Consider the following 23,247-nt stretch of genomic DNA (forward strand, 5'->3'; position numbering starts at 1 on the left):
CCGGTCGCTTTGATGTGTTTAGAAGTGCTGCGTATTGCAATCAAAAACTTACAGTTGGAATGGACAGAGTGGACCAATAACTATGACCTCACTCTAGATTCACTAGAAATGTATAGGTCGCCGAAGTTCTTACTCTACGACTCTTGTAAGCCTCAGTGGAATTCAGAGCGCCTCATCCTTCACAAAGTCTTTTACCGGGTCAGCGACAAATACCCCATCCCTAAGTTTATAGCAAACTGCAAAGTCACAATCTTACTTGTGATCACCTATGCGCAGTACGGAAAAATCTTAGTTTGCAAAGAGAATTTAAAGGGTGGGGCTGAGAGTGGTGATTGTCTGTCTGACGATTCAGACATTGGTGTGATGGAGAAGGTGAGTATCACACTTTTAGTCTTTCTCACTGTTGCTCAATATAAATAAGTTTTCCGTGCTGCAACCCATCCAAAGAAGAGGGCCAAGAAGGCTGATGAAGATACTATAAGTAACGCGGTATTGCCAAAAAGCGCACAGGTATGTACTGCTCCTGACGTACTTTTAGGACTAATGTTTGCTTTCAGCGTCAACCGGTTATTGCTTCTTCCAAAGCTGTAGCTGCAATCTCCCAGGAGCAATCACAATGTTTGGCTCAGTCATCACAGGTGGGTGGGGTTGTTGGCAGTGACAATGACGAAGACAGAAGTGAGGATGAGGAGGACTTTTATGTACCTAATGAGGAGGAACTCAGGCGTGTTATGGAAAAGCAGTCTAATGTTTGGGTTCAGGCCAATCCTCTCTGTAAGTTTTTGTGTCTCTTTCACTTCAGGTTCTCGTATTGCTTTTTTGCAGTAAAAGATGACTTAGGGATGTACACCCTATTCCTGGTACCTACGGCTACATTGAATTTGCTCCTCAAGACGCCCTCGCCTTTCAACATCAACAATACAGACAAGCAACCACATGCAAGTCTGACAGTGGACTATAGTAGCAAGTCAATGCTTGGACCCCCCGGAAGCTTCAAAACCTGTCACCCTGTCTTGGTCGACGAGCTCTTTCCTACCCCCGCTTTCCCTATTCAGACCATCATCTTCCTACACGGAGGAGATATTGTCGCTAAACAGTGGTACTACCGGCTTTGACCTAGCACAACAAGTGCTTCAATATCGGCTTCACCCTCGGGCAGGAAGCGGCTGGCTATCAAAGATGAGTTAGCAAAAATGCTCGTTGAAGCCAACTGCATGTATTGGGGGTGTAGTTTGATGAAAATAGTTTATCAATTCATCAGCAATTCTAACTGCAAAGAAGGTCTCACTGAGCTCCCACCTCCCACAGTACCTCGCTTGTGTATGGTCTATTCTACCATTGCCGTGCCAGTTGTGCCAAGTCTAAAAAGTGCAGTGTACCTGCTGGAGGAGCGAATTGAGGGTGACTTTGTGAAGTATATTAACAACAATAGCGCCTCACCTCGACCTGGCTTGAATAACAAGCAGAAGTTGATCGCCGAGTTTCTTTGTTTCACGCAACGTGTCCAGTACCATCTCTCACATGGTTTGGCTTTCTTGTCTGATTTTCAAGGTAGTTCTTTTTCTCATATGTCCTAATTGCACAACTTACTAAATTGTCGACTCCTTTTGCAGGTGCCGGTTTTCTGTTGACTGATTGCTAGGTGATCACAGCAAGGTAGGTTTCATTCAGAGTCATTTTGCCTACCAGCTCATTGCATGTCTTAGGAGTTATGCCACTTCTGTTGGTGAAGGCAATTGGACGGAAACTCTGTATAATTTCCCTTATCTTTACTGCTGCAACACTTACTGTGCTTACCACAACCTTGGTCCCATTGTTGAGACTCGAGGTCATTGTCCTCAGTCAGCATCTTCAAAGTCAAACATACCGGACAAAGGTGATGATAAGAACATCCAGAGCACTTGTTGCAAGTGTTGAGTGTTGCTTTTATGTTGTTTTATTTCACTTTGTTGTAGTCTCCCACTCATCACTCCATATATGTTTTTTGAACTTGTCTTATACTCTCTCAATGGCAATCTCTGTAACGCATCACAGTATATTGTAATTACATGGACATTAAAGTTTGATTTATGGTTAAGGTACACATTTGTTGATCAGACCCATCGGGATTTTGAAAAATTGTTGCCGCGATACGGCAGTTCCAAAACTTGAAGTGTAACCATTCATCCACCATACTGGAAGGACACAATGTCCATGATATTTCTTTGAAGCCCATCCTGCCTGCTTCCCATTGAGGCCCTTCTTGTATGCATCAATGAGTCTGCATGATCATGTATAATATCTGCCAGTGGATGGTGTTGTTGAGTAATATTAAATGAATAAGGTGGAGATATAATGCTCACCGTCACATGGTGTCAAGAGGCACTGATTCCAAGGCTGCAAGGATGTTACATTCTAGATCAGCTTCCTTTGATGAAGCAGGGTATTGTTGGTAAATGTGCTTTGCAAAGCCCCAACATTGCTCAATAAAGTTGAGTTCACAGTGGAATTAAACAAGATGCGCCGGCAACAATAATTAGTGACCCCTTTTGCACACTTGAAGTCTGGACATTGAGCACGGAAATTTGACTCTGCAACAAAGCCACGCTCGCTGAGAATGATAGCCATGCCTTTGAAAAACCCAGCTTGTGGATGTCCAGGCTCAAAATAAAGTGACTGCTTTGTGCCATCAGCAAATGTTGCTCCCTCCATGTGAACCTTTGTTTTTGAGGGCTTCCCATTTGGGCTGTACACTGGTTTCCCATTATCATCTCGGACATTAACATCAATACCCCAGTTGCTATCTGGCTTTGATGCAAACTTGGGCATGTGCCTTGCAGATAGGGCACTATTTGCTCGCTTCAGGTGAGTTTTGGCATTGTTGTAAACAAAGATATGCTCCTTGTCTGGATAGTGCTCTCCACAATATCCATTGCTTTGTTTGCCTAAGCAAGGATCTCATCATTGGTGAAATAACCTTCGCAATTCTTGTCAGCTTTGAAGACAACACACACTTGTTCTTTGCCATTAGGTGACCTCAACCAACCCTGGTCGGCAGAGACCATGTCAGCGACCATTTGAGATGCCCCCTCACCCTTAATATGCTTTCATTCCAGGTGCCATACAGGATCACAGGCAGCTGTTCACAATCATTGATAAATCCATGTATCCAGTCTTGCAGCCTCCGTGCATAATATGGACCCTTTTCAAGGTTTTTTGCCGTCCTTGAAGATGCAGCCTGCCAGCATCTTTGTTTTTCTGATGTGGAGCCAACATATATCCACAGAAACTGTTGCATGCCTTCCAAGCAACTACAGAAGAGTAGATCAAACTCTGGGTCTTTGTATCCTCTCCCACTATGTCTTGGTGGCCTCAATATTGTTTTGAGGTCATCTAAAGCTAAAGTAGCTTCTTTGATAGATGGTGGAGGCTCAAATACTCCAATTGATGAAACCACTGTATTATGATGCAAGACTATATGAGGTGAGCTATCAATTGGCTCTGTAGCCTGTCGCTCACCCTGAGTCATCATACTGGCATTATCTTGTACCACAGCCTCTGCACATCCATTCATTTCCCTCATGTGATCATCACTGGCATTCATCGGCACTGTTGGAGCTGCCTCTGACCCTTGTACTATGTTCAGGTTGGCCTTAGTTGACACTTCTGGGATGGTTGGATGTGCAGGTGAGTTTGCTCTTTGGGATGTAAACAAAGCTAATTGAGTGCTGATGGCTCTGAAAAGCCTACATCTTTTCTTTTGAGGACTTGCAGGAGGTGAAATCATGGTGTCTGAGGGCGGTATCTATGAGTGTTATGTCAGTATGCATAGAACCTATAGTCCAATGAAATGACCACACATTTTCCTTATTTTCTTTATTGCTCTTCTTTCGGTGAAGAGCACCTTTAAAATTTGACCAACCACCAAGGTTGGTGAGCTGTTTTAGTTTACACTTTGGCATTGTGTACTTCAACACAGAATCCTCAGCGCTCAGCAGCACAACACGTGACAATGCAATGTGGCTGAATTTTCAGTCATATTTGTCGCAAGAAATCTATCTTTTCTTACACAACATTGTTTTTCAAGATTTTGCTTGCAGCAATCTACTTCTACTTATATTTACTGCATGCAACTTTTCTCACACAGGAAAAATCTAAATAATTTGACTGGAATGAGAAGATAGCAAATTCTCTCATTTGTCTTGAAGTGTAACTTAACACTTTTGTCACATGATGGTGTTGATTGTGGATGAGGTCTATCTTAGAAGTGGACCATACTGTTGTTCCCTGGTTTTTTGGATTTCATGGGCCAACCGGATATCACAAGATAACGCTGAAGTCACATAATGGTCACACATGCCATTTTGATGCTCGGCATAAAATAGGTGTAAAATTTCACCAATTCACTGGTCACTCCCAGTGAAAACTGGCTCTACGGAAATCAAGTGAAATCTAGTGCACTGTTATGACTCGATTTCCGTAGAACTATGAGACTTTTTTTTGTAGAATAAATCTCAGCAAATCAAGTGAAATAGAAAATATTGGGTGACTTTCCATAAGCATTTATACAGCTGAATAGAATAAACACGAGTAACAAACAGTGATGGCCAAGATCCAGCATCCCTATTGGGTGCTATTTGCAATGGATCATTATTTTGACCCCATGAATAAATGTCATTAAACTGCACATTTAGAAGAGGGGTACCTACTCCCCTTCTAGACTTTACAGACTTAAATATATTATTCTTTGTCTGCATTTGGACATACATCCGAGCGGTCAATGGTCTGACCCTATCAACCCACATTGAGAGTTTCTCAAGGCTGCTATTCAATCAAGCACAACAGCATGAATTGTGCTCTCAATGCACAGTTTCTCACTACTACATCAGTACTGTTTTTGTGATATAAAAGCCTGAAGAAGAAGTGCTTTTTTTGCTCCAATGTATGTGATATATAGCAGCCACAAGTGCCAGTGTGGTTTGTTCAAGTGGGTTTGATGAGTTCATTGTCAGACTGTTCTTCGTCAGATTGGCTTGTAGTACTTGCTTCACTCAAGTCCATGATGACTCTGTAAGCCTATTCTCAGTGCTCAATCAGTCCTTAATTTGAATGTAGACTGCAGATATTTGACGTTAATTAGATTTATTCAATAGGCTCTTGTGGTTTATTCAAGTCAATAAAATATCATGGGCGGTGCCTTGGCTAGTTTGGATAACATGTTTATACATTGTTTGTATTGCGGAAACCTTATGGAAAGTCACCCATTGATTGGAACAGATTACAATAGATTTAAATAGATTGTTCCTGGACCCGCAGGATCCAGGTTTCAACTTCAATAACTTTCCAGGCCACTCTTCCTGGCCCGCTCACCGTATAGCCAGCAAAAAATGCCAAATCAGACATTCCACTTTTTTTTCCTCATCTCTTACACCACTAATCTGGGCAAACCTCTCAGAAATGGTAAAAGAGCGCTACCTCTCACAGAGGTTTACGGAGATATTTGTAAGATAATATTTGTCAATATGTGGCCAATAATAACCAAATAGATAATATAAATGCATCCCGTACAGTAGTCCCAAGTGGTTATACAAGGCCTTCACGGAATGATTCAAGGACATTGATAGTCACAGCTGATTGGTTTGTTTTTATCAGGCAATATCCATGATGACATATTAATGTCTTGCAAATAGCTGAGCTGTGTCTTTCAGGCCTCTGTAATGATGTGCAGAGAATACCCGTACCTGTAGTTCACGGAAATGCTTTGTTAATAGTTTTCCTGACAGGACAACTCAATGTTTGAGAGGTGTCTGCTGCCCAGCTTGCTGCACCATAATATGATATATGTACCAATATCCATCACATAGTATCATGGCATTTGCAATTCACTGTTCCATCCAAGGTTCTGATACTGATACCAAGGTAGCAAGGGTGTGATGATGACATTAAATTCTCCACTGAGATTGTACCGTACTATAGAACGTGCAATGAATGAATACATGAACAAATGTGTGGTAGACAAAACAACGTAGGAAAGCAGCTTAAACAAAAGAAACAAAGAGACTGTAACTACTGGCCCTTCACCAAATCAACTGAGCATGAATCATCCTCTGCCATTCAATACTCACTGAGTTGACTGGAGGGACAAGTCTTCCTGGCTCGGCATAAATTGCCATGTCGACTTGGAGACTCTCAGTAAAGAAGCTGCAACAAGGATCAGATTACCACAAGACAGTTATCATTAAAAAACTACTCACTCTTTCACGTTATCTTCCCATTCCTCAGTGGTCCCCATCTTTGCAAACTCCCAGAACTCTTCGAGCAGCTGGTGTACATATACCCAGAACTGCTTGTCTTGTTATGATAACACAATTTTCGGACCTTTCCTTTAATTTTCATTCTCCGCTTTAACCTTTTACTATAGTTCACACTCCGTGCCATGCAGCACTTTCCTTTTTTGTTCTAACTCCACCTTCTCGTGCAGCGCTGCCTTTATTCTTCTTTTAGACACAAACTCTCTCACACAGTGGAGCTGGTCACACGGGCTGCGGCCTCTGACATCATCAGCCACTGCTTTTATTAACTGTACAGTATATAGGTACAAACACTCTGTATTAGTATAAATACCCCAATAGATCAAAGGAGACTCCTCAGCAAGTTCTCCTGTTGTATACCAACAAACTCTCTGTGGCTTAAGGGGTAACCACTCCCTCCTCACTACCTTTATAGTGTGTTCTTGTGTGCGCCAGAGTAACTAACTCTTGGTTGTTACATGTCTTTCCACACATGGGGGGTGCATGTCTCTTCCGCATCTTGCTCGCTGTTTGGAGTCATCAGTTGGTGTTTGGATTGATCAGTTGTGCTGTTATGGCCACCAGCTTCTTGTTGCTCAGCGGCTGTTGTGTCTTGACTGAAGCTTTGTGAGGCAACAATCCTGCAAAACTCCACTAGCGAGGCGCGCTACACAGCACTGAGCATGTTGCAAAGGAATGCATAAGACTGACTTACCAGGAAAGCAATTCTGGCCCAGTGGGCCAGAGTAATCTCCATCACTCCTGGCGGAATAAGAGATTTTGTCAGTGTGGCAATATTATGTTTCTTTTGGATACTCATCCATAGCTAGAATAAAGTAGAAGTAGTTTATTAGCTTGTGCAATACTATCTGATGGATCCTTACCTTTGGCTTTATGTTCCCTCTTGCAGGTGTTCATAAGTCATTAATCAATGAGTTCAACTTGCTTCGGATTTTGGGATCTTGCAGGAACTCCGGATTGATCTTGAAGACGTTTAGATTTCTCTCAAGAAATTCCTATACGAGCAGCTGAAAAAATAAGAAAAAGATTCAGGCTTGTAGACGACTATTTAGCAGTTTCTGGGTGTTAACAGTGAGTTTTTCAAACATGAAGAAAAATAAGAAACCGCTCACCCTAAAATCCACTGATTCCAATCTTTCCAGGGCTTTGACTCTATTGCTAGCTTGACAAATTGTGTCCATGGAAAGGAGGTGGCCTTTGATGTTGAGCATCATCTTTACCGTACAGCCCAGCTTGTGAAAACTACGTTGGAATAGTCAAGGTCAAAGCTTGTTAGCCTTGTTAGACAATACATGTCATGAGTTGACATTAGTACAAGGGCTGGTAGCTCAGTTGGTTAGAGCACTGCCATATATCAGTCTTGCCAAAATAATAGCACAATGTACTTACCTCTGCAAAAGCATCAAGGCTGCAGGGAGGCAGCTTGTAAGTCTTGTTCACTTCCACACCCAGCCCTTTGAGACACTTGATACTTGTTTGATTGGACTCTTCAAACAAATAAGACCGGGGACGAGTCAAACTTGCCCATGAAATGCAAGGAGTCCTAGGCAGACTGGAAAAGATTGACTCCACACCCCCACCCAAGGCCAGTGGGGACTGTGGAGATGTTCCACCATTCAGATTTCTTGCGAGGCTATCAACAACCTGTTGTTGCTTGAATTGAGAGAGCAAGGACATCTGAGCTGCCATTCTGAAAGAAAATGGTGAGCTCTGGGTGTGATGGTGACTGGAAGGGAAGGGAAAAAAATAGGGCCCAACTCAGATGTAAGCAAACCCTTTAAGCTTTATGCCTCCGTGAACATGATGGAGCAAGGAAAAAACAATAATCCTGCAGGCCCCAAGCAATAGCTGACATGCAGAAAGATAATACTTAACAGGATCAAAAAAGTCAGATTTGTCTCTGTGAATGCTAGTTTGAGTTGTGATGATATGAGGGGTATGAAGACCGGAACAGTGAATATAATGGCTGCAAAGGCTGGCCTGGTGAATATGAGGGCTGTGACACCATTTGCGTCTGAGAATAGTCAGTCTGCAGATAGGAATTTGGCGGAGGCAATGGATTTTGATGATGGTGGTAGTGAAATGGGCCAGGGAGCGGAATTTGATTATGATGATACTGGTAGGGAGTTTAGCTGGGTTGTGGTGTGGGTGGGAAGAGCATTTGAACATTTGATGGCCTGAGCCTCAGTTGTGGATAAACTTGCTGAGTGAGAGAAAGAGGACAACTGTCATTTGAGGGCCTACTGCTACTACTTCCTTTACTTTGGCCTCTTTGGTTGGTGTGCGGTCAAAGGCGGGCATCAGTATCGGTAGAACAGCAGTTCCTTGGTTGTCAAGGAAGCTGGTGGTGCCTTCCCCCTGTGCCCCTTGAAGAGCCTTTTTTTCACGTATAAGCTTGGCGGCATTCAGTTGAACCTCTTCAGCATTGCAAACCCTAGGTGTTTTGATGCAAAGTTGTGGGGGAACTACAGAATGGATATGACTGTTATTATGAAGTGTGTAGATATTTAGAAAATATTAGTTGAACTGCTTGTGTGGTCCCGCTGTATTTTTGCCGCACAGGAACCATTTTGACATCACTACAGTTTGCAGAACATGAGTCGTGCAAAACATTAACCGTGCAAAGGAAATTCTATAGAGAAGTCGGTATTATAGTTCAGCAATAATGGAAAATAAATTACTTTTGGGGTAAGCACATCCTGTACCTCCGTAATTTGCAAGCAAGGAATGAGAAGATTGGGGTGTGGCGCTGGCAGGAACTCTAGATAAGTAATCACAATATGAGTGGCCACTCATGGCTTCTCCTCAGTTACAAGAATCTCTATGACTTGGCCAATATGTGGGTGGTTTTTGTTAGATGCAGAAGAGATGACTACATAGCTACCAAGTTTTGCTTCATCACCATTCTGTGTTATGAATGCTGAAGCCTTCATCATCCTTGGTTGATTGACTGGAGCGGTACGGTGACACTTGATGTAAACCTGTGCTGAGTGCGTTGATTTCCAGGGAATATATTTTTGCGGTTGGTGTTGTGTTGCACTGAAAAACTGTACCCGCTACTTTTTTAGGATTCAGATGGAGTCCCAACAGATGACATTGCTTTGGGTGGTTAGTAATGTAATCATGTATTGTACGACCTGCATTTAACCAATTTCCAGTAGTGGGGTCACGCCAGTACGCACCCGTAGCAATGTGCTTGATGGTGTCTTGTGAAGCAAAAAATTGACAGCTATCCCGACTAGGAGCTTTCTGATTGCTGTAAACCAGTAAAAGCCAAAAAATGTGGTTGAAGGATTCATACCGTTTTGTTGAGAACAGCAAAGCTGGGCCAAATCTATGTATAAAGGCTGGTAAGTGGAGCAGAAAATGAAATTTTGGTTTTGTTATTAGTATACTGGGCACACATTTTGCAGTGACGTTCAGAAAGTCTTCAATGGTTTGTGAGAGTTGAGCCTGTATGTGTTGTCATTCACAGTCTGCAATATTAATGGATTAGGACTCACCAAATACTCCTCGGTATTGTCAATTTTTGTGTGCCACAAACCACCAAATCACCAATGATACTCCAAGCATCAAGGACATCTTGCAAAACTAGGTCATAAATTATATAAAGCATTACCCGGGCAAGACTTTTAAAATGTTTTCCAATAAGGCTGCCCTTGAATTGACAGATATATTCTGCCCCAAGCTGTATCATATTGAGGCCATCCTTGTTGATAGATTCAAGCCGAGTCTGGAATTTAGTTAGTAAATGTGACTTCTCGAGGAGCCATACTGTTTGCCCCCAGAAATACTTTGCTACACCCAATAATACGGTGTGCAAAATCTCAGTGGGAGTGTCTTGATGAATATCAACTGCTAGCATCCCTAGAAGTGGGTTAATATGATGGTCAAGTGTAGAAACCTGCAGTAGGGTCTCAAGCCCCTGTCTGAGTTGCTGGCGCACTTCTGTTTCAGGTAAAGCAGGCTTCCCTGGTTCACCCTTACGCAATTGCTTGCCCAGTGCAACCAAATGTTGAACAATTGAGGTGCTAGTGCTGTCGCGTATCCCTGAGTTTGTTGCCACAGTTTTCACTTTATCAGTTCCACCGGACTCAAGGAAACTATCCACTTGCCGGTGGATTTGCTCTTGCGTCTCTTCAGGGGTTTGAGGTGGCCCACACTGCAAAAAAAGGAGAGATAGAAGGGTTAAAAAGACGAGATAGAAAGAAATGGCTTACTTTGAATATGCTCTGATATCCCTTGTTAGTTTTTTTCTGTGCTTGAGTGCCGCCAACTTTACACATTCTGCATAAAAAATTACTTTTTAGCCCTGAATGGCTACACTCCTCAGTGTGCATGGGGTTGTCTCCTGCAACAAATAGAACGTAAGGAAGTAACATGACTTCTTGCTCATACTTGCAATCCCAGGTAATAACACCCGAATCTGCTGCTTCGCTACATGTGATCTGTGTAAGATGTATGGATGACATGAGACAAGAGCTGTTACTAACTGGATAGAATCAGTGACCCCTTTCATTAACTCCATCAGTGCAGCATGTGGTGAGGATGAAAAAAACTGGACAGAAAACTTCTTCTCAAGCATTTCCCGAGGCATTGAGGTGTTAGAGAGGTACACTACATGGTGCTTGTTCCACTACTTTTATACATTGCCAGACACGTCATCCATGAAAATTATTAGTGGGACCGTGAGCACTAAATGGCCAGCTGATTTAGTGCAAAGGGGGTCAGGCATTTGAGTGCCAAACTGGGCAGATAATTCTATTGCATGCATCAGTCAGAGGACTGAAAGATTGACGTGAGGACATATGACTTACCAGTAAATCCAGTAGATTCCTGCGGGTTAGCCTGAATTTCCTTGAATGTCTGCACAAATGTGAGTGTTGGTGCAATGATGCACTCTGGATCCACAATGAAACCGGCCTATAATTGAGAAGGGTTTGAAATTTCAGCAAGACTTATGGAGGTAGAATACTTACCTCAGATGGAACAACAGAGTGCCCAATAGCTAGTGTCTCCACAATACCTAACTGATCTCGAGACTGAAATATTTTCTTGGGGATAAAATAGGTGCCATTGTTCTGTTGTAGAAGTTTGTCAACAAAATATATCTTAAAAGGTGCCACAAGGGAGGGAGGGAGATCATGTAATATCTTTGTTCAATGGTGAACTTGAGACATGGAGCCATTGCCTTCTTTGGGGTAATCTTGCATGGAACATCTCGTAATCGGGTTTGAATAGTCCTGTTTATTGTTGGGTTGAGTTAGTTGGGCTACTACATGCCTGAAAAAAAACCTACATTTGCAATCGCTCGAGTGACTGAATTTTGATAGAATACATTACCGAAATTTGTAGTCTTCTTTTTGGTTGGGTTTCCTACAAGTTTGCAAATCCTTTTTTTGGCATTTCTTTAATGCATGGAGTGTTGGAACATTGTGCGCTGATAGTTTTTTGGCTCAGGACAAAACGGTCTTTTTCTGAGCATGAGAAAATTGGAGTCGGGGCGGACTAAAAAGAAAGTTAGTTGCAAACACCTGGCAAAATCAGGTTAGTATATTCTCAGGTCACATTGTTGCACTGGTGTGAACATCAGTTTGCAATGTTTCAAATATGCTATCAGGTATATCTGTTGATAGGACCTTTATTGTGCACAGTTTTTAAGGAGGAGTCTATGTACCTGGACATTCAATGCCAAAAATGTCACCATCTCCTTCTATTCGTAGTTTTTCAGTTGCATGATGCAAACGGCACAAGAAATGACTATTGCCTTTGCTTAAAGATTTGCAAATTTTATGGTAGATATCAACATCAGGCAGTAGCTTGAAAGTACGGAGCCCAGAATCTGATTCCCATAAGTCTTGAAGCAGAAGTGGCTGGTCTTGGGGCCCATTACTCAGCTGAGGTGGAGGTTCACTGTATGGCAAGGAGAGGCTGAATCAGGACAGAATATATTTTGAGAGGTTCAGACTCGCCTTGTTCAGAGTGATCATAATTAGCACAGCCACCCAAGTCCTTGCGCATCAGTTGTGTTGAACTGGTTCCCACCCTCACACTTTTGCCTCCACCAACTCAATGGCTACAGTCGCATCAACAATTTTATATCCCAAGGTTGCTAGTAGGGACTGGGGTGCCAAAAATGGTTTACACCCATTGAACATGAGTTTTTTGTTTGAAGGATCAGTCCCAAATTCAAGGATTTCTTTTGCAGAAGTGGTGGGTTTTCTTTTTTCCCCCCTCCATCCTCTTGTGCTTTGCAGTGATAATCATCATCATATTTCTCAGCCGTTGAAGGTGACAATCACGCTCCCAACAGACTGTGCTGGCATTACTCCAGTTATAAAGTCAGGACCTCTGGACTTCATGTACGGCTCCAGTAGCTTACAGTTGGTCCTTTGCCAAAACCCCCTCTCATTCTTGCCTCTCCACTTCAGCTTCAATCCTTACAATGCACAGTGTTGGATTGGACTGATGAATAAGATTCAGTGTTGGCTGCTGATAGAAGTTGTTGATGGGCACTCTCTGGAGTAGACTTGGGGTTGAGAGGTTTTTGCTTATATCTGACCATCATGTTTTGTCAAACATGACTTAGGCATAGGCCAAATTTAGCGGTGTACTTTCAATTTGTTTCCTCTCTATACTTCCATGGGAAACACACCATTGTCTTCTACTGAATCCTGTCCTGAAGCAATTGTTGACCTCTGTATGTTTACTCTTTCACACCTCTCTGCTCATCAGTTTTTTTTATTTCACTTGCAGATTCCCCCTTCCACTCTGAGTGTTTTGGGTCTGGTATGGTGAATTTTTGTTATCAACTTTGCCGCGCTGACAGTCCTCATATTTGGGATTTTGTTCTTTGGCATTTATATGGAATTTTTGTTCAACTAAGAATCCACGCATGAGGTGCATTGCCTTCCCGCCCTCCTTAGGGATGGCCCTGATGAGGATGGTTTAGATGGAACATCTTATGTATCATCTTACTTGTTGCGCAAACATTTTCGATTCCATGCAATTTTCCATGGTACTTCTATACACCCACATGATATTTGGCCATCAGGACCTTTATTAATTGCCAGTTTTCCTGATCAACAATCTTTTCTGACTGCTTGCGAGTGCTTTCTGCTGAAGAAAGATTTGTTGGTTATAGCTAATGACCATGGTTTGAGTGTAAGGAGGGATTGTTTGAAATGTTGGGTATTACAAGCCATACAGTATGGCTTGTAATATCCAATGTACATAAGGTAATATATGATTTTGGGAATATATCTCTCAGTCAGGCTTCAGTCGTTACCGACAAACTTGATGAATATCTGTGACAGCATGTTGAGAATGTCAAAGGCCCTCTCCACTGGTGGACTAACAACAAAACTTTATTTTCCAAACCTTCATTGTATGGCTTTGGACTACCTTAGCATTCCAGGTGAGCCTGACTATAATCACTCATTTTGTAGCTCACTTGACTGTCTTTAGCCACTTCAACTGCAGTTGTGTGTGTGTTTTCACAAGGCAGATAGCTACTGCACTTCACACAAAACTGGCTCTCTGCTCATTCTATTCGAGCTTTCCTGTGTCTTGGCTCCTAGGTTTGCCATGATATGATTCCATCAGATGTCATTGTAGCTGCAGTCTGGCCAAAAAAGCAAAAGCATTCATCAGAGTGATCAGTTACATATGCATGGTTACTATATTACATGTGTGCGTGCCCTGTCCATGTACCAGTAGACCCCTTGTATAGCAAAGTTTACTTTTTCCATGCTTGCCTCACCTGCAAGTCTTTGCACACCACGGGTACATAATCATACCTTAATCTTATGGGTTAGTACAGACCCTTGCAGGGTACAGTATTGGTGGGTACGGGTATGGTGTCAACCCGTGGTGTAACCCGTGAGCAACCCTAGCCATACAAGGGCATACCTGTTGTGGTTGATGTCCTTCCTGGACTGTTCTATTTTTGGCTCTGTGTCATGACCGCTCACAGCACCTACCTCATCCGCACACACCCATCTCTTATCACAACATAATACAGCAACATCTTGACGCTCTATCGGCTGATTGCAATCACAAAGAAATAATCTGCCCATTATTCCTGCTGATCATGTTCATGCTTTCCCTCACATGCTAACTGTTGATGATCGTTGTAAAATAATTGACAAATGGCAAAATGTTATGGGTGTTAACAAATAGATTTGAAAGAGTTGTGCTGTTTGTTGACAAAGGGTTTTGCCATCCGCCATTACTGAAGTTCTTCCACAAGAAAATTGTTTCAAACTCATTGCAAAATCCTGCATTACCGCCCGCTACATATTCCACCACTTATAACTTTGAAGTGTACAGCCGCGCCTTGTTATGGCACAAAGCCTTGCACAACATTCATCAGCCTGGAATCATTGACATGTGCCAGTCTTGCCACCGAACCCTTGTAAATGACAAAAAACAACCTTTAGATGCAATCACCAACTTTCAACACTATGCTATTTCAGAATTACCTTTCAATATGGCTGACTCCGTTGCTTGTAGCACAATGTATGATTTGATGATGTTCTCATGCACATCCGCTACTAAAATCTGCTATCTGTTTTTGAATAAGCAAGATAGCCCTGCGTATGGGTCTTCTGATGCATTGTCACAGAAGTTTGTCCATGGAAATGTTGTGGTGTTTCCACAGGATTCTGTCCACTTGCGCAATGTTCTGCCGCCTGCCCATGATGACCTTTCAGATGCTATGTGCACTCTATTTGTGGGAGTTGCTACAAAACCTTGCAGAGAAAACATTGCGAAGTTGAGACCGGTTCTTGTCTCAAAGCACAGGGTAGCAACCATGATAAAGTTCTTGGTGGAAAATAATATTTGGTATCAAAACGCTGGGGTGTGTTTTAGTCCTGACAATTTGCAGGATTCATTTACAGAGTCATCCAATGAAGCTGTTCCAGTTGCCATTGACATTTGTCATCTACCTACCGATCGTGGTGCAGATACTTCTACTGCTGGATATATGAACAATGAATCAGATGACTCCTTGCCATTCAGCGATGACAACGGTTCCCCCTTGATGGATGCTGTTGGTTATAGTGCAGGTGACTATACTCCATCCAACTTCAAACTCGTGAAAGCTGAGGCTCTTGCTCATGTTCTTGATGGTAAAAAATTCATCTGTATGCCGAATGGTTCTCATTTCATGAACAATTGTGACCCTGGTTTGTTGACTTTTCTTTTCCCTCATCTTGACCCTTTGGGCATTGGGGGTTTCCATGATCCACGGCGCCATAGAGACTAACAGATTTCCTTTGAACGCCAAGTCCATGACCTCCTCCATCATGATGACTCACTTTTTGTCAAAGACCCTCATTTTGTGTTTGTGTGCTGGAATATCATCCAAAAAAAAGAAGTTAGCCAGAACATAACATTTTCTCTAAAACACAGTGAGAGAGACTCCATTGCAATTGAGATTCAAACTCTTGCTGCAACATTAACTAACCTGATTTTTAAGTGGATAAACTCTCCTCGGGCAAGGCCTTCCAATCGTAAAGAAAAGTGCGCATTAAAAATGTTGAATCATTTGAAATTTGTTGCAAAGAATTTCAGAGGTAGTTATGGATATAAACTCTGCTGTAGAAACAAGATATGTGTCATACTGAAAGAGCTTGCCACACCTGCTTTGTTCCTGACTTTAAATCCTGCTGATATATGCAATTCCTTGCTAGGTGTTATTAGCAGTATGAGCTCCGAATAATGAATGGGTATAAACACCTTTCAGCGAGGAGTTTTTGTTGCTAACAATCCAGGCCCTGGGGCTGAGTTTTTTTATACAATGATTAAAAACTTCATTCAGATCATTCTTTGATTTAAGTGTGGGCCTGGCTTGTTTGGGACGTGCACTGCTTACTACAGTATGGTAGAAGCTCATGGCAGAGGCAGTTTACATTGCCATATGCTTATCTGGCTAGACGGTAATCCTCATCCTCAGGATCTTTGTGATTGCATGTCAGTGGACCCTGCATTCAAAACATCTATGTTTCAGTGGCTAGAATTTATCATTTAATGCCACTTGCCTGGCATAATAGAACCTGACCTAAATCCTCCTCCGCAACGACCACCTTGCAATTCTTCTGTGCGAGACTCTACTGTATACTGTGACCTGCTCTGCCAAGAAATGACAGATCAAGAGTTTGAGAGTGCTTTTCGCAAAACTGTAACTGCTCTTGCCATCCGTTGCAATTAGCATGAACACAGTGATACATGTTGGAAACATTTGAAAGCAGGTAAACCTAGAGATGATGAGCACTGTAGAATGTGCATTGATGGTTCAACCCGCTCCTTTACTGACCTCGATCCTAACACTTTGTCTGTTCTATTGAGAAGACTACACCCCCGTATCAACAATTTTAATGATGTGGTCCTTTTCTTGCTCTGATGTAATATGGACATCAAATACATCGCATTGGCCAAGGCTGCAAAAGCTTTGGTTTTTTATGTAACTGATTATATCACTAAAAGTTTGCTTGCTACTCACATTCATCAGGAAAAACCCTTTTGCTATATAGCGCTATATAGCCACCACCTATATATATAAATGCATTCATAGAAACTATAGTACTATCAGTGCAATCATAGCTCTTATAGCTCTTATAGCACGGTAGTAGGCAAAATTTTAACCAAGGGGAGAAGTATCTATAATTCCCTCAAACTCTGGATTAATCTAATAAATTTGTTCAATAATAGAAAGAGGCCAAAAGTGTTTGGAGTCAAGTATATTATTATAGGCAAGATACTATAAGTGCTTTTATAGCCTATAGCAGCCTACATAGCTCCTATAGCCGTGAAGGTCATAGTTATAATATAGTTCAAGGTGCTTAAAAGGGCTAATAAATCATACAGTATTAATTAATTATGTAGCCTGTATTAGTGAAATAGTAGTTTGTATCCTTGATACTCACAAAATAAGAATAATGATTTATCCAAATATAAGTAGTGACAATGGGTATAAAATTAATCTAAGTCCATAAAAGGTCAATATATAACACCTGTATAAAACATTTTATAAGCTCTCATGGTGTAGTGGATAAATGTGATGTGTGGCTATAGGTTGCTTAGTCATCCAAGAGCTGACTAGCAGGTTGGGGGTTCAGATCCTATTTGTGTTGATTTTTTTCTATCAGCCACACAACAATTTCCAACATCTATAAGAGCATTTATAGAGCTATATGAAGAGGAACCAACACATGGTAGACCCGCTAATGCGAGAGGAAGTTTACTTGAAGGACATCCTCAACACAATTCACATATCCTACGTGTTTGTAATGTGCCTTTTGTGTCTGTCATTGTAGGCACAAACTTGCCCCGACCTAATCAATCCCCACAAGAACATGAGTTATGGTGTTGTGCAATATTGATATTATTTAAACCTTGGAGATCACCTACTGATTTGAAGGATGTCAATGATACTTGGACAAGCGCTTATGAAAACTACAACTTCGATGATGAATCTTTATCAACTATGAGAAACATGGACTGTAACAACCAAGAGTTTGTTACTCTGGCGCACAACTAGAACCAACTATAGAGGTAAATGATAAGGGAGTGGTTACCCTTTAGGCTTCAATAAGTTAGTTGTGAGGATACAACAGGAGGACTTGCTGAGGAGTCTCCTTGATCTATTGGTACAGGTTTGTTTGTACATGTGTACTGTACAGTTGATAGAGGCAGTGGCTGATGATGTCATGGGGCTTAGCTTGTGTAACCAGCTCCACTGTGTGAGAGACTTGTAGCTAAAATAAGAAGAAGGGCAGCGCAGCGCGAGAAAGTGGAGTTTGAACAAAAGGGAAAGTGCTGCATGGCACGGAGTGTGAAAACTACAGTAAAAATTTAAAGAGGAGAATGAAAATTAAAGGTTCAAAAATGTGTTATTGTAACATGGACATTGAAAATGAATGTAAAGATGCTCACAATTGTGATGTCATTCATCAGACATCCCATAACTTGCCAAGTCTGCTAAAACCATCAAATGACAGAGTAGTTGATATGGATTTAGATACTTTAGCAACCACCCTGTCTAATGACCCCACTTTACAAGACAATTCTGATGATGACGCATTGGGCAGCGATCCCATTGAGATTGAGGATATTTTGCCAAATGCCTGTAGGAAAGAAGCTGATCACGACACTGCAATCATAGCAGCTCAACCAGCAGGGCTCTTTGACACAATGTTACTTCCTGATGTACCTGCCCATCATGGTGCTTCTGTAACAAATAAACTTGACAAGGCTGAAATTCAGCTTCAAGCATTGTTAATGAAAGAACTTAAATGTAAGAAATGTCGACACACCGCTCACAATGATGTTGTTCATGACAGACACTGTTGTTGACAACACTCCTTAATGGATGCTTTTGAGTGTTCTGAGTGATTTTCAAGCATCCCATCACAGAATGTATCCTACCATGCTTGAAAGAGATTATTTACAAAATGTACTGTTTGAAAAAGGTATACTTGGTAATGATGAGCAAGAGTGTGCTATAAAAAAGATTTCAAATCATTACATTGCAAGAGATCAAGAATAATTATTGATGTATGTAGGAGGTGTTGGTGGTACTGGCAAAAGCCATATAATACATACTCTTGTGGGGTTTTTCCATTGTTGTGGTGTCAATGACCAAGTACTTCTCAGTGCACCAACTGGCTGTGCTGCTGTCTTGATTCAAGGATATACAATTTATTCCCTTACGTTGCTGACACAAACCAAGTGGAAAGGCATAGCTGATGATCTGGAAAAAAATTGGGAAGATGTGCACTATCTTGTTATTGACGAAATCTTCATGGTTTCTGCAAAATTCCTCATCCAGATATCACAAAAAATCAGTCACACTTGTGCTTGGGACCATGAAAATGATAAAATTGGATAATAACCAGACCAGGGATTGAACCTGGAACCTTCTGGATACATGCCAGCTGCTCTACCAATTGAGCTATATGGCCAAGGTTATACAATGTAGGATCTTAAACATGACATGCAACCACAGACGTCTTACACAGAATAGCTGCTGCATACTGGGCTGGCTTACAAATCAGAGGTATTATCCTATGGAGTATTGGTATGTCAGAGTATATTCTAACAGAAAATTGTGTGACAATACCAGCTGGAAGTTGTGGCAGGCATTTCTCCAACTGGAAAATATTTCATTCCTGTACAGGTGCCCTTCGCAGCCGGAAGTCCCCAAGGCGCCCTCTCTTAGAATAAGAAGTTTATTACAAAGTATCTTACACTGTACAATTATCCTTGCATTCTAGAGCTGAGCTTGAAAGACGTAGTATATGATGTCATACCTTTGTAAGAACCCCTATATCCTGCAAATTTCCTTGAAATAAGCTGCGCACCATTATCATCAATTTTATCCCACTCGTTGTTTCACTTTGCTTTGATGTCGCATTGTACAGAGCAGAATTCCAGTATACCTTTGGATGAGACAATTCTCCACAGAATGGATTTCATTTACATACATCACCCTGCCCAAAGTCCTCAACGAGTTCTAGAACTCATCTAACAACAAGTGGCTTGAAAAGCACCCTAAATATTGATATGTTCTCTTTTCAGATTCTACTGCCATTGCGAAAGTAGAGAACTGGGAAGTGTCAAAGACTACCAAGTACAGAAAAGCCTCATTGCATAGAAGGATAGCAAGACATATTTTTAAACATGACTTTAACAACAACCTCCATTTTGCAGTTGATCATCATCGCAAACAATTTGGCAAAGCAGTACAAAAATTGTCTAACAATGTAAGTACATATATTCTCACATCTTGTTAGCCTCAAGAAAACATATAAGGGATATCTGTGTGACTAAGGGTCGACTGGGAGTGGCCTCATATAAGGAGAACCATCTGATGATCAATTCAATAGTCCTGCTGGTATGTTTTTTTTTGGATTTTATTTACAGGTTCTATGTACTGATTTTAAAAGAATGTGTTCGGGCAAAATTCTATTGATGGACAGCCTTAATGCATTCTAGAAGTCCTCTCCAAAGTATAATGCCAAACCGGCAATTGCTGTGCATGGTCAAGATCTTGCTACTCAGGCCACAACAATCCTGTTATTGATGAGAGGTCATAATAAGGTGAAGAAACATGGCATGAATCACCATCTTTAAGAAGGAGGATAGGGCATGATGAACAACAAGCATTCAGGTTATGAGGTTGGCAGTAATCAGGTGGCGGCAACATATAGTAGTGATAACTGATAACTATTACAACAGCAACAGTACTATAATATCCCTCAGCACGGGAGCACGTCTCAGCATATGCTTTATTAGTCTTATCTGTCTCTTTCTTATCCGCCGCCTATTCCCCAGCAACCACAGCATGGTGGAAACATGGGCCCATACATGTCCTCCCTTTACTACAATCCTCGAAGCACCAATCCTGTTACTTCTAACCCGTCACTGTCCAGTCTCACCATCAACAGTAACGGTTCAAACAACTCAACTGGCTCTTGTCCTGCTGTGCCTTCTGTCCCATCCATGGTATCAATCCCTTCTATTTCCAGCCACATGTGCCAGTCTAACACTCAGCCGTTGAGGCAAGTCCAGCACCTTTAGGTTATGGACAGTTGCTTATCTAGGGCTGTTTGCCTGCTTGTGGTGGGCCTGTAGTCACCCCTAGATCTTAAACTCCTACCTCAACTTGGTCAAAGTGCACGTGTGAGGTTGTTGAACCAGATGAGTCTGAGCCAAAGAAAAAACCTGTAGCCAAAGTAAGTGAAGGGTAAGAAGAAAGAGTTGGGGGCCAAACACTTGAAGATGTTAATAGAACCTGTCATCAAGGAGGATAAATATGAGAGTGTATCAGAGCATACTTTGAAGCAGGCAAAATACATCCACAATATGGTCTTCAAGAAGGGTAAAAACATTATCACTGTAAAGGAAGCTGATGCCCAACATCAAGCCAGCCTCTTTCAGCTGGCCAAGTTGCAAGTATTCCATGAAGGGAATGCTCAGTGTACGTGTACTCAGATAACCCTAGAAGAGAATGCCCAGCATACTCAGCTTGCTGTTGAGGACATGCAATTAAAATGGTCTGCTCATGAACTTGAATCACTGAAGATTCAGTTCCAGATGGGCATTACCAGGCCTATGAACATTCTTCGGATCTCACCTGAAGTGTCACACTTCCCATTATTATCTGCATCTATCAAGCCCACCGGGGGTTTGACATCTCCATGTCGGCTCCATTTTCTCCTGACAGTTTAGACTTTAAGTCCAACAACTCTGCTGGGGGTTCAGCGCTCCTCACATTGGCTTTATTTGTTCCTGACAACCTGGACTTTGGCTTAAATTCCAATACGGTAGTCTTTGATATTGATGGCCCCAATAGCCAGGCTATCAACAAGTACATTTTGTCTTTTGTTAGTAGTACTAGCCTCAAGAATAAGGATTTATATGAAGGTGGGATTGGTAATGCCTAATGTTCAGCCATCGCTATTCTGGTGGTTGGTTTTACTTGTCAATTTTTTATGCCCCCATTGTTCTGTATATGCATCCCTTGTACTTTTATATTTTACGTTGATATGTTGAATACTTGTATGATGTTTTCATTGTTGCTGTATGTGCTTCTGTTGTTTTTGTAATGGATAATCAATACATTGCTTTGTTGTTTCTATTACAGGATATGATGTATTACCAGATTACATCAATACAAGTGACTGTTAAAGAGTGAAACAAAAAGACTTTGCCTAAGATCCTGCCATGGATTCTCAGGAATTTCTGGCTCTAGCTCATCAGTATCCATGTCCATATCCATTCCTCTATTGTCCTGTGCTTCTTGTTGCCAATCACTAGGAATGGCATTCTCTGCATTGCCTTCAAGTTCAATGATAAGGTTATGCAGAATGATACAGCAACAGATCCAGGCAATGGCAAACTCTAGTTTATTTTCTGTGTTGATTTGTATACATGGTTCTTTGAGGGACTGAAATCATATCTTGAGAAGTCCAATTGCTGTGACAACACCAACAAGATACAATCTTGGGGCACTGGAGCACAACCTCAAAGGCTACAACTCATAGGAATAATGGTACAATTTATCAAAGGAGGGAGGTTGTTGTCTTCACTAATGTTGGTATACACTAGGAGAAAACTTGCTGAGTCCTTCCCCATGTATTGCTCAGGTATATACACTACAATACATGAGGTACTGTACAGTTGTAAATAAAGTTTAAAGTGCAATATTTAGCATGTGATGCATGTGACCGGTCACATGATGTGTCTAGACACTGTTCAGGTGATGTGTCACGTGATCAGTCATGTGATTTGGAAAATGAAAAGTAAAAGTACAGAAAAGTGAAGCATAAGTAGGTGCTGGACTCATGCATGTGCAACTGCTAGAGTGGAGTGAGATGAGCGAGATCTGAGTCCTAGAGGTTTGGGCAAGGTCTGGCAGAGTCTGATCCAAGAAGCCGAGTGAAAATGGAGAGAGGGGCTTATGCGACGGATCAGAGTCTATCAAGACCTGGTGTGTCTATAGCAGAATGGGTCCACCCAAAACCAGTTGCAAACAAGCCATCAGGCAATAAAAGTGGTCGCAAGGGACATTGTGTCAAAAGGATTTGTTGAATCCAAGTTGCAATAGAGTAAGTGGGCTGCTTAAGATGGGCAGGAGACAGGCGGTTGCAGCCTTTCAGCACATATTTGAGTTGGATACCGGTATTGTAGATGTGATTTATGGCAATATGCCAAGCATGGACACCTGATAACACATCGTGTATGTAGGCAAAGGAGTGAATGCTGACATGAAAGGAGGCATATGCACAGAGGAGTTTCTTGGAAGCAAGGACATGATATGAGAGAGGGATATGATGGGAGTCGCAGAAGAGTAGAAATTTGCGTACACCCTGGTCATATTTTTTTGAGAGTTGTTGGTGCCCACACTTTGGTATTCTGAGTCGCGATGGGGCCAACACCTTAAGAAAAG

At 41.8% G+C, this 23,247-nt stretch overlaps 5 protein-coding genes across 5 annotated transcripts; 3 read left to right on the forward strand and 2 right to left on the reverse strand.

Annotated features, from left to right (window-relative positions):
- Positions 1–616: 616 nt before the first annotated feature.
- SERLADRAFT_366046 (uncharacterized protein) lies at positions 617–1,577 on the forward strand (the record flags this gene model as incomplete). Its single annotated transcript, XM_007314298.1, has 3 exons — positions 617–638; positions 952–1,099; positions 1,121–1,577. The coding sequence occupies 3 exons, from the start codon at positions 617–619 to the stop codon at positions 1,575–1,577; spliced, it is 627 nt and encodes a 208-aa protein (XP_007314360.1).
- Positions 1,578–1,995: 418 nt separating this feature from the next.
- Positions 1,996–3,044, reverse strand: SERLADRAFT_366047 (uncharacterized protein; the record flags this gene model as incomplete). The annotated part of the gene is made up of 5 exons (XM_007314299.1): positions 1,996–2,018; positions 2,160–2,260; positions 2,349–2,461; positions 2,482–2,897; positions 2,957–3,044. The coding sequence occupies 5 exons, from the start codon at positions 3,042–3,044 to the stop codon at positions 1,996–1,998; spliced, it is 741 nt and encodes a 246-aa protein (XP_007314361.1).
- Positions 3,045–9,361: 6,317 nt separating this feature from the next.
- SERLADRAFT_405822 (uncharacterized protein) lies at positions 9,362–12,448 on the reverse strand (the record flags this gene model as incomplete). Its single annotated transcript, XM_007314300.1, has 12 exons — positions 9,362–9,427; positions 9,473–9,546; positions 9,695–9,743; positions 9,835–10,452; positions 10,511–10,727; positions 10,784–10,926; positions 10,978–11,051; positions 11,108–11,213; positions 11,270–11,371; positions 11,590–11,666; positions 11,968–12,203; positions 12,342–12,448. 12 exons carry the CDS (start codon positions 12,446–12,448, stop codon positions 9,362–9,364), a joined length of 1,869 nt encoding a protein of 622 aa, XP_007314362.1.
- A 2,333-nt stretch (positions 12,449–14,781) lies between these two features.
- On the forward strand, positions 14,782–15,561 carry SERLADRAFT_434019 (uncharacterized protein; the record flags this gene model as incomplete). Its single annotated transcript, XM_007314301.1, has 1 exon — positions 14,782–15,561. The coding sequence occupies one exon, from the start codon at positions 14,782–14,784 to the stop codon at positions 15,559–15,561; it is 780 nt and encodes a 259-aa protein (XP_007314363.1).
- Positions 15,562–18,305: 2,744 nt separating this feature from the next.
- Positions 18,306–18,663, forward strand: SERLADRAFT_434020 (uncharacterized protein; the record flags this gene model as incomplete). The annotated part of the gene is made up of 2 exons (XM_007314302.1): positions 18,306–18,591; positions 18,638–18,663. The coding sequence occupies 2 exons, from the start codon at positions 18,306–18,308 to the stop codon at positions 18,661–18,663; spliced, it is 312 nt and encodes a 103-aa protein (XP_007314364.1).
- Between the last annotated feature and the right edge of the window lie 4,584 nt (positions 18,664–23,247).

The sequence above is a fragment of the Serpula lacrymans genome (genome assembly GCF_000218685.1).
Source record: "Serpula lacrymans var. lacrymans S7.9 unplaced genomic scaffold SERLAscaffold_3, whole genome shotgun sequence".
NCBI lineage: Eukaryota > Fungi > Basidiomycota > Agaricomycetes > Boletales > Serpulaceae > Serpula > Serpula lacrymans.